Genomic DNA, 12,058 nt, shown 5'->3' on the forward strand with positions numbered 1-12,058 from the left:
GATACTATAAGGACTATACTAGCTATAGCAGCTAAAAACTGGTATGTGTTTCAACTTGATGTGAAAAGTGTCTTTCTACATGGTGAACTAGATGAGGAAGTATATGTGGAGCAACCATTAGGCTATTAGAGGCATAAGAAAGATGTGAAGTGAGTTGGACACCACACTTTTAACCCAAAATCTTAAGGTGTTAGATATATGGGTCCTCTCACTTATAAAATGTTCAACCTCCACTTTTCTAAGCAATGTGAGACTTGACCACTCACACTTGCCACAATATTTTTGGTAACATTTATGTCATTTTTTTTTTTGAGAATGGTAACATTTATGTCATTTATCTATCAAAATATGCGCATGTTAGTCCTTTTTATAATTTTTTAAATTAAAAAAATGCTAAAATATACTTTTATTAATAATTTTAATTTTAAAATATTTTCTTTTTTAAAATTTTTAAAATATTTTCTAATTAATTAAAAATAAAGAAATTCATGAACTTCATCTCATGTTCATCTTATCCTACTCGAATGGTCAACATTTACAAAATTAATAATTATACACAGAAAATACACCGTTCACAAAAATAACACAGCTCCACAACTGATTTGAATAACCTTAATTCCTAATTTTCTAATCAAATCTTCATTTCCTGACACAGTTTTCAAATCAAAATTTAATTTAAAAATTAATTATATACTAGTAATATATAAACACAAAATTCAAAACAATTACACAACTTTCTTTGCCAACCGAATCACTGCATTGGACTAACAAAATTTGGTTCAACCAAATCTTTTTTTGACTTTATCCATGATTTGAAAAATAAACTCTAGTATACAAATACCAAACATTGCATGTGCATGCTAGAAAAATTGACTATGCCTACAATTTAGAATTACAAAACATCTCTCTAATGTCATCATAAAAAAATTTCTTAAAACTATCCATACAAGATGCCTCTAAAGAAATAGCCACCACAATACCACCACCATTATTATTATTATTCATAATGAATGCCTTTCCTTCTGAATCCATAAATCCTGGTCCAAAATAAATAGGTTCTCCCAATCCAAAATTTGCATCCTTATACGAAAAATTCATCCAACTTACAACAAAAAGATTTGGGTTCCCCTTATATTGTCCCTTACACACACTCTTTGCCGGATAGTGAAAATTATACCTCAACAAATCCATGTTCTTCTCGTTATCTATGTAATTAAGTGCGGACGTTGCATATTCCCCTGTCACCCTTTCAACTGCTTTCTTAACATCCTCAACTGCATCCCCCAAAGGTTTGCAAATAAGATCATTGAAGGAACGAGTTGGTGTCACAGTTGGAAATGCTGCATTACCAACATAACCATTAGGAAGCGGCGGTTGTAAACGATTTCTACAATTAACCAGCGTGGACAACCTCGTTTGTTGATCATTATTTCCTATGTAGCGTGCTTTGGTAACACTCTTCCAAAGATGTCCTGCAATAACCTCAAAAGTTGAATAAGGTTTTGTCCTATGGACATCTTTGGAGGTGGATTGAAAACTCACGCGAGAACTAGCTTTTTTCTTGAGCTTCGAAACTTGTTCTCTGGTGAGTTTCACAATCACAACACTCACTTCTCTATTGCCATTCAAATCACTACCCACCCAAATAGGAGGCGCGTCAAATTCACGGTGCTGCCAACGCAAGGACGAAAAATGTGTTAGTTTACGCGAATTTAACAAGGTACGATCATGACACGGAAATTCATTTGGGTCCAAAGTCTCCCCACGCGCAAGCTTAGCCCATGCATTCATAAAATGCATGGTTGCAGTTCCATCAGTGGCGGCTCGACATAAAGCAACACCTAATGTAAAACCGCCACATTGAAACCTCGTTAGTTGCACAGCCAATAAGGGAATATCTTCAAGAGGAAGATTGTAATCAATGTTTGGTATGAGTTGTGACACCAAATTAGTTGGTACAAAATCACCCAATTGATTCAAACCGGTTAATTCTTCACATTTGGCTTCTAAAAAAAGTGCTCCTTTGGCATTGCAATGAATTTCCCATCTTCCATCTTTGATCCAACTCAACCTTCCAGCTAGTGGATAGTAAATAACCAAAGCTTGGCTAAGAGAGTTTTGAAGTATTTCAAGGAAGGTTGAATTGTTGTTGTGATTATGTGGTTTGTAGACATAAAGGAGAGGAGCATGAGTACGAAGCTTGATTTGTTCACATATTGAGTAGAGTTTTGGATTAGGGGTTTGTTTAGAGGGGATGATAGTTGAATGAGATTCAATACTCACCATGTTTAATTTGATGTTTTCTTGAGAGTTATGGCTGTCTTTGTAGCCTTTTAAAGAACTTAGTTAGTCTCATGTTGATGTCATATAACATAACAACGTAAGCAATTAGGTGTATGAATATCTTCTTTTGTTTTTAACTTATTTAATTTAGAATATTCTTAAAAAGATAAATTGAGAAATACAAAATTTAATTCATTTTTGCAACTTTGCCGTCTTTGATTTGGATTTCACCTCTGCAAAATTATGAACAGTTGTGGTTTGAAAATAGGCACACATGAAGAGAATACAGAGTCGAATTGTTAACTATATAGTGTTAAATAAATTTTTGTTCTGGACTGGGCTTGAGCCCAATAGCAGAGGAAGATCTGTGGGTCAACTAGCATGAGCCCAATTGAGGAGCAGCCCACGACAGACACTCATGCACCAACGGTCTCAATGCCCGACATATTGTAACGGTCGTTCACGGGAATGATGAGCATTAACTGCCCATCATTGCTTTCCAGCCGTTTTCCGGCAGCCACTTGATAACCATTAATGTCATCAAGGGTCTTGGCCCAGCGCTGAAGGCTATATATACCCAGCTTACTACCATTCACAAGGTATGTATAATTTCATCAGAGAAAACCTTCACTCCACACTTAACTGACTTGAGCGTCGGAGTGCCCAGGTACACAACCACTCCGTTTCACCGAAGGCATCAACAGAACAAACGCCGGCACGATCATCCTTTCTGATCAGCTAAGATCAATTTTGTTTCGTATGTAAATATTTTAAATTTTAGTTTTACTCACTTTAAGAAAATTTGGCGAATTTGAGTTCTTCAAATGCTATGCGTCAGAATTTTGATCTATGATACTCAACTCATTTGTATTCTTCATATTTTTTAATGAGTTTTTATAGTATTCATGATGTTTATAATACTCTGTATTATTAAAATTTGTCCACAAATATTTATAATTTTTTAACAAATTTTAAGTGTAAAAAAATTGAAAATTTATATTTAATTTTGTATTAAACATGACCGCAAAAAATAATCAAATTTTTTCTCAAAAAATAACTTTTGTATTCTTAAAAAGAAAACATATTTGTATCCAATATGTATCAGTAATTATATATATATATATATATATATATATATATATATCCAACTAGTTTGACACCAAATGTTACACCTCTCAATAACGTTTTAACCGATATAAATTTTATAAAATCCACCGTTGGATTGAAAGTTTACATCATATAGATCATTTGTGTAAAATTTCAAATAAATCCAAAATCATTTGATATGTTATTGAGATACATCAAAATTAACGGTTTTTGTATTTTTTTAAATGCCGTTAATCTTTATGTGTCTCAATAGCATATCAAATGATTTTGGATTTGCCTGAAATTTTACACAAATGATCTATATGATGTAAACTTTCAATCCAACGGTGGATTTTATAAAATTTATATCGGTTAAAACGTTATTGAGAGGTGTAACATTTGGTGTCAAACTAGTTGGTGTCAACGGATCCTGACTCTATATATATATATATATATATATATATATATATATATATATATATATATATATATATATATATATATATATATATATAAATCTTTATTACTATATATTAATAAAGAATGGAGCAATACATATTTCTTTTATGTGATTTGTTTCAAATATATGTAATTGCAAACACACAACTTGAAACTTACAAACACAAATGTGAAATTGTGGACTCGAATTCGGGTGAAAATATTTAACCTAATAATATTAGAATTGGCATTTGAACTAAACTTTATAGTCTCATATTCTTACATGCATGTATTTTACATGCATATACGTTTTATCATAAATTTTGGGTAAATAGTTTTTTACTCTCTGCCATTTGTTTTATTTTTTTTTAGATTTCACTTCTGCAATGTGAAGATTCTCTCCTTTTACCCTTTTACTGCACAACTTGGCACATGATCTTAGAAATGGGTATGACTATACCATGTAGATGGCGTGGCAGGTACACGTGGAATTAATATAATTTATATTTATTTTTAATTGTCAACTCAGTAATGATTGTGAAATTATTATTTTTTAATAAAAAAAAGCTGAAAAGAAATGTATAATTTGTTAAAACCCAACCCATGTTGTCCTTCTTCTCATCTTCCAAACCTTCCATTGTTGTTTTCAACTTCTCAGCTCTCATTCTTTCCTCTGCTTCTTCTCCTGCTTTCAATTCCTTCTTCTCCTTGATGTGTGGTTTGGGATGATGAACTAGATGATGTTGCTGTGAAGAATGGAAAGCAAAAAATTGCAACAAATGACAACTATGAAATGATGATGGAAATTTGCAAGGAATTTGGCAAGGAGTTTGGGAAGAAAATTTGGCAAAGAATTTGGCAAGGAAATTAGGAAGAAGTTGAGTTTGGGAAGAAAATTTGGCAAAGAATTTGGCAAGGAAATTAGGAAGAAGTTGAGTCAATGTGTAATGGTTGCAATAATGATGTCTTTGATTTGGTTTGATATCACCTACTCCCTCCGGTCCTTAATATAAGAGAAGATTTGTTTTTTAGATTCATTGATAATTTAATGTATCTGACTTATAATATAGACTAGATACATTAAATTTTCAATGAATTTAAAAAACATACTTTCTCTTATATTAAGGTCGGGAGGGAGTACAAGTCAATGAAATAGGTAGTTTATTATAAGGTCATATGGTTTGACTTTTTGAGTGTTATGTACTAAACTACTAATCACTAGTATGGTTTATGATGTATCAAACGGTTGTATTACAATTTTATTAAGGAATGAAATATTTGGTTTACTTATTTTCAAAAATTTGGTTTGGTATTACAACTTTATTAAAGCTTACAATTTTTGCATATTTCAAAAATAGAAATCTCCTCACAAACTCAGTTTCTTTCGTCGTTTCCTTCTTCTTGTTTGCCGTTTCCTTCTTCTTCGTGTTCGTCAGTTTCATCTTCGTCTTCGATTCGTTCATCTTCGAGTCCATGTTCGCCGTTTCTGGGTTTACTTTGTCTTCTTCGATTCTTAATTTGGGGATTAGGGCAAAGTAATGTTACACGGATCAATAACAAAACACCAACATTTTCTTTCTTTTAATTTACCGAATTTTTTTAAACAAAAAATAATAAATTAACTTAATAATTGACGTGACATTAAAAATTAAATCAAAATTCAGTAAATTCTATTTGTACGTGTCACGTCAAGATTATGTCCATATCACTTGCCTTGTTGTGTAATCAAAAGTTAAAAGCAGAGAATCTTCATATTGCAGAGGTGAAATCTCCAAAAAAAAATTGCAGAGAGTAAAGCAAAACTCGCCCATTTTACAAGGAGTGAAAAGCTTTAAAAAAATTCTTGTATCCATATTGTACCCGCCTCATAGTGCATAGACATGTGATATTGTACCCGCTTCATGAATGCATTGTGCATATTGTATCCGCTTCATGAGTGCATAGTCCGTATCATATCCATATTGATATTGTACCCGCTTAATAGTGCATAGACATATATGACATTTGATTTCTAGCTTCAATTGCGCAATTACAGCTTTCAACCTCCCGATATGAATAGACGATTGAGATTATTTTTATTGTGTAAATGATTTTGATCGTCCGATCTTAAATTCAGGGCCGGCCCAACATACTGTGAGGCCTAAAACGAACATTAAAATTAGGCCTTTTATGTAAGATAAAAGCAAAATAAAAATTTAACTTTTTTTGGGAATTTTTTTTTAAAGTCGGTATTGCCTGGAAACAAGAACTTTCTCTCTGTAATGTCCTTTTGATTAGTAAATTAAAATAAATAAGAGTACAATGGTTAAAAAAATAAAACTCTGCACCTCTGCACAGTTTTGAACATGTGACCCTTTGTTAAAGATGTTTTCTTTTCCCCCCTCCCATGAATCTTTTATATCCCAAATATTCCAATTTTGTCCTTGCAGAAAAATTCGGTTCGCAGAAACCGAATTTTTTCTAGTATAAATTCAGAGTAAATTTTAGTTTTTAGAAACTGAAATTTGTTTTCAAGGCAAAAAAAAAACTTCGGTTTCTACGAACCGAAGTTTTTTCAAGGGCAAAATTGAAAATTCAAGGGGGATAAAAGATTCATGGGGGACGTGGGAAGAGAAAACATCTTTGTTAAATAACATTCCACACAGCCAGTTGAACTATATGCACAGTTTTAGGGCCTTTTTTAATATTAATAATATTTTTAACGTTATAAATTTGGGGCCTATTGGGCTATTAAAAAATTAAAATATTTTGGGGGTCTACAGCCCTAACTTGGGTAGTTTTGAGCTTGGGCCGGTCCTGCTTAAATTAACAATTTAGATTTATTATCGTGTAAAATTGCGTAAATAGTGGACAACAAGCAATCCTGATCCGACATATCTTAGGAAAACATTATATTTTCTCTGTCCTAAATTATAATAAAAAAAATCACACTTATAAAGAAAAGTAAAATATACTGATAAATTGGAAATATGATTTTTTGTGTTTTTCTTGAAATAAATTTTATGGAAAAATGTAAACATAAGTTTTATTGATTAGTGATTATGAAAATAAAGTAGATCTTGAAAATGATAAAAAATGATATTTTATTCTTATAATTTGTAACAAGAAAAAAAAAAAGATTTTTTGGTTTATAAATTGGAGCGGGGGAGTATATTGATTCTGTTGTTTTTACTAAGGATACTTCATTCATAAATAGATGAGTATAAAACATATGCATTGCTAACTTGTTAAGTGATGCACAAATTAACCTGTCTTCCACATGTAATAATCCACCTATGTTTTTTTTTTTTTTTTTTTACAGTATTTCGTAAAAGATAAAAGAAAAGAGTTATAATTTTGGCACAAGAATTCTCGTGGAGTCTTCAAGCATGTAGTACAATTATAATGTCCCTCGTCGATAATTATTAGAATTTTTATAATTTTAAACACTAGTCTATAATATATCACTTGTAAAAAGGTAGTACACCATAACATTAATCAATAAGTAATACTCCTCCCGTCCCAAAATATAAGCAAAAAGTGGTCAACCAAAGTGGATGTATTTGGATAAAAATTTAGTCCAAATACATTCATTTTGGTTGACCACTTTTTGCTTATATTTTGGGACGGAGGGAGTACATACTTTTGACAAATTTATTGGTATAATCATTTTTCTTATAATTAAAAGACAAAAGTAATATTCTAAAATAAATTTATATAAGAGGGTATGTTTGAAAGAAGAAAAAAAATAAGTGCATTGTATTTAGAGAGAACACAATTCTTAAGTTTGTTGAGTCTAGTCAAAAAAAAGTTTCTTGAGTCTTGAAAGGCCGTTTGCTCCTTTATGCTATGGAAAGGAAGTTGGACATACATGGTTTGTTACTTTGTTTATTGATTTCCTTTGTTTTTGTTGTACAAAAATTGAATTGTAATTATTCTAGTGAGCTTTCATTAGACCAATCATCTATTCAACTAATTTATGATATTACGATTAAGAGTGAGCTGGAACCAGAACTAACTTTTGAATCAGATTAGTCCGGTGAACCGGATACTGGTGGTAAAAAAAAAAAAAGTGCAAAGATTGAGAAGGAGCACCGTTTTGTCACATAGTGTGGTATAATAATATTAATGTTATTTAACTTCTTATATAGCACTCAATTATCATCCAACACTCAAAATTAAAAAGCAGGCTAAAGTTATTCATATGTGATATTTGTTCGCAAAAAAGTTACTAAAACAATGACTTCGAGTGGAAGTTCTTCATCCCATGAAATTCATGGTGCTCCTACATGCAATTGTGAAAAAAGGTGTGTCATATTCATATCAAGTACAGCTAAGAATCCTAACAGACGTTTCTTTGGATGTACATATTTTAATGAGGTAAATGAGTAGCTGTATTTTAAAATCCCTAGTATAATTGCACATTTTGAACCCACCATTTTATTTAGTAGTAATTAATATTTAAGTTAAGTAAATAATGTATTTGTTGTTGTTTATGATGAAAATTTGAGTTTTGATTTTTATGTTTTTTAAGATTTAAATTTTTGATGAAAATGGTGATGAACATGAATTTTTTTGGTTTCTAGACAATTTTGGTAAAATAGAAAAACATAATAGATCGAAATGAAAAAAAAAAAAAAAAAACTAAAGTATTATCTGAGATTTAAGTTATTAAGAGATTGTGGATCTAATTTTGCCTTAATTTTTGCTTACAATATTGTAGAAAAATACACCAAATTGTAACTATTTTATGTGGGAGGACGAATTCATTGCGTCCCAGGCTAGAATGGTTCAGTTGAAAGAAACCGCGATTATTAATCATTACGAGAGAGATATGGAAGCCATGAAAATTCAGATGAATAGGGATCTTGAAGCTAAAATCAATCAGTTGGAGAAGGATATATTATTGGCGAAGGACATATTAGAGCGGGATATTGAAGCTGTGAGATTTCAAGTGAATGAATCGCGAGTGACGAGAATGAATTGGAAACAATATGTTGGAATGTTAGGGCTTTTGATTGTGGCTTTTGTTATATTTTTTTGCATTTGGAAGTACACAAAATTGTCTAAGTAATTATGTATTGGGTTGTTTTACCCTTGGTTTTTGCAGTTTGCAGTGTTCCTCATTTATTGTTTTTTCTTTTAGCTTGTAGTTTTGTTTTTCCCTTCTTTGTAATAATGGGTTTGAGTATTTCATGTACTATTTTCATGTCACTTAAAAAAAGATTTGCATTATCATGTATGTATTTTGTTTGTAATCAAATGTGTGCAATGTAATGAAGTGGACAATAGTCAATAGTGATCAAATTTGAACTTGTTTTTATGCAATTTCTTCTTTTACATTGCTTTTTATGTGTCAAAACATGGCAAGTACTCAAAATTGACAATCCACAATAGTAACCTTCATCATAGGAGAATTCTATAAAAAAAATCCACAACATTTGGCAAAGAAATGCTATCATAAGTGTACTAAAAATCAAAACAAATGTACCATCTCCACACGAAACAGATTCATGCTGTGCATTTTAATACAATTTTCACGCTGTATTGTATCAGAACTGTCCAATCTATAATGTACGGCCGATATCATTTAAGAGAATTTTATATCAGCATTAATATGTACCGTCTGAAGAAGCATAACAGCTACAATACAAGGGCACCAAACAGAGGCACAATGATACCAATTCCACACAAGTTTGGTTTCCCATATGCCCATATTCAGTTTCCCATTAAATTTCTTCTTCTTTTTTTGACTTTTTTACCAAATAAGTGTAGTTTTTTAAAAAATTATCAAAAGGGTGGACGTCGTCGTTGCCATGTACGACTTACACACTACTTTCATTTTTTTTTTCTAGCTTTTAAGCAAAGTCGTCGTTGCTATGTACGACTTTGATTTTTTTTTTTCAATTTTTAATGAAAGTCGTCACTACCATTGACGACTTTCAATTTTTTTTTTTGAAAACTAAGAATTCAATAAAAGACGTAAACATTGCAAACATTAATAATTTTTAAGACTTAGAAACTATTTAAACATTCACTCTTTATTGGGACAATTATTTTTTTATGTCACTCAGTGCGACATAAACCATATTTTCTTGTTTTGTTAGAAATAGTTACATCCATCTCGTTATGTATTCTAGTTGTATTGGGTCTACCCCTATTATGTCTTCTCATGTTACGCTTAGGTTTTAATGTTGGACCCGAATATGAAGTTCAATAATCTTCACTACCAAGAGGATGAAATTCATGTATGTAAACTTTATAGATGTAGTCCAGTGTGTAAATTGGGTCGATATAAGCACCACAATTAACATTGCAATAGGCACAATCACATGTGAACACGGATATTTGAGTGCTCGAAATTCTCCATAGTCACACAACTGATCTTAACTGTTGATCAGAACAGGTAGAAGGCCAGCTGGAAGTCCGTTGAGCAGATGGTAGGCAGCAAGTCCGAGCGGATGATCCACGGAGGGGGGGGGTTGTACCTGCAGGTGCTCCGATGCCTAAGTCAGTAAGGGTAGAGAGCAAAAGAGATACTAGAGAGAAGTTAGAGAGAGAGAGTAATTGCAATAATGAATAGTGTCTACCTTGCTCTCCCAAGAGGGAGAGTATTTATAGCCCCCAGCTCTGGGCCAAAGGTCCTCTTAGTGGGCTGGACTAGCCAAGGCCCATTAAGAGGGACTGCCAAGATATTACCCTTAGATAGTGGGTAGAGTAGTAATTTTACCCTATCTTGGTGGAGAGGTTGTGCCATGCTGACATGGAGGTGGTTGGGCAAGCCATGTGGACTTTGTGAGGGTCTAGGTGGACTAGCATTAGTCTAGTCCAGAACAACAACCAAGTATTTAAATTCTTAGTTTGTGAAAGAAAAAAAAATTGAAAGTCGTCAATGATAGTGACGACTTTTATTAAAAAATTGAAGAAAAAAAAAATCAAAGTCGTACATGGCAACAAAGACTTTGCTTAAAAGTTTAAAAAAAAAAAATGAAGTAGTATATAAATCGTACATGACAATGACGACTTACACCCTTTTAGTAATTTTTTAAAAAATTGCACTTCTTTGATAATATACTATTAAAATTACACCTTTTTGGTAAAAAAAATCTCTTTTTTTTTCTCTCTTATGAAAGAGAGTATTTGTTGTGACACATTGTTACAAAAGCTAGAATTACTCTAATGAAAGCACAAAGGAAATAAAAGTAAAACAAGATAAATAAAACATTTTTATGGAGGGCTGAATATGGAAACATATAGTCGAGTATAGTACAGGTCTCGGGTCGATAGTTGCATGGGTGAGTTAGTAAAAATGTATATCTTGATAACCAAAACCAATCAAACGATAGGTTGCAAATTAATTTTTTTTCGAGTCCAAGTGCCTCGATCCTCTCTCTCTCATGAGAGAAATGTTATATAGTTTACAACTTTGTAATATGTTGAGAGAAAATATACTCTAATATTTTAGGTCTATTTTAATTTCTACTTCTCATCTAATTAATCTATATTTTTATCTTTGAATCAACAAATTTTAAACAAAGTAATTGTATTTCACTCTCTTTATTGTTCATTTTGTTCTTTTATATTTTGTTATCTTGTGCACGATGTGTTGAATCATTTGAACAATAAAAATTTATGGTTCAATAAAATTTTAGATGTAGTAAAAAAGTTTCAATCTCAACCATTAAATTCAACTCGTTCTACAAGTCACTCATATGATCGACCTGATACCCAAATAAACTGAAGATGTATCGAAATTGAATCCAACTAAAAAGATTACAATTTTTATCGATTTGACAATTTTCAACGAAACCCAAAAGAACCGGACTGATATTCATCCCTGTATATATCATTAACCAATTAATGAGCTAATATAATGTATTGTACATGAGTACGTACATGACAATGATGATTTTGATATGTCTAATTAGGCTTTGTCTAACATGAATAAGTGGAGAAAGTCCTCCACACGATGCCAGGGACGGATCTGGCGGGGGGCAGGCAGTGGCCAAGGCACCCCCTCCCCTGAATCTCTTACATACATATGTTATATATACATATATAATATATATTTCACTCCAACTCTAACACTAATATACTATATATACTTAGTATTATAATTCATGTTTCGATTTATAGGAATATTGCATGTAATATATATATGGGCTGGTGTGCGAACTCTAGTGTATACATCTACTTTTTCATTTTAAAAATGAAATTCTAACTACTGAACTACTTGATAAAAATAATTATAATCTATAATTAAAATTACATT

The 12,058-nt window shown here is 31.7% G+C and overlaps 2 protein-coding genes across 2 annotated transcripts; one reads left to right on the plus strand and one right to left on the minus strand.

The window, feature by feature from the left end:
- Nucleotides 1–523: 523 nt before the first annotated feature.
- Nucleotides 524–2,301, minus strand: LOC123890106 (spermidine hydroxycinnamoyl transferase-like). The gene has a single exon (XM_045939650.1). It carries the CDS (start codon nucleotides 2,284–2,286, stop codon nucleotides 880–882), a length of 1,407 nt encoding a protein of 468 aa, XP_045795606.1. The 5' UTR covers nucleotides 2,287–2,301; the 3' UTR covers nucleotides 524–879.
- A 5,576-nt stretch (nucleotides 2,302–7,877) lies between these two features.
- On the plus strand, nucleotides 7,878–9,093 carry LOC123890107. Its single transcript, XM_045939651.1, has 2 exons — nucleotides 7,878–8,166; nucleotides 8,510–9,093. Exons 1-2 carry the CDS (start codon nucleotides 8,026–8,028, stop codon nucleotides 8,858–8,860), a joined length of 492 nt encoding a protein of 163 aa, XP_045795607.1. The 5' UTR covers nucleotides 7,878–8,025; the 3' UTR covers nucleotides 8,861–9,093.
- The last annotated feature ends 2,965 nt before the right edge of the window (nucleotides 9,094–12,058 follow it).

Source organism: Trifolium pratense, linkage group LG6 (assembly GCF_020283565.1).
Source record: "Trifolium pratense cultivar HEN17-A07 linkage group LG6, ARS_RC_1.1, whole genome shotgun sequence".
In the NCBI taxonomy this organism is placed as follows: Eukaryota; Viridiplantae; Streptophyta; class Magnoliopsida; order Fabales; family Fabaceae; genus Trifolium; species Trifolium pratense.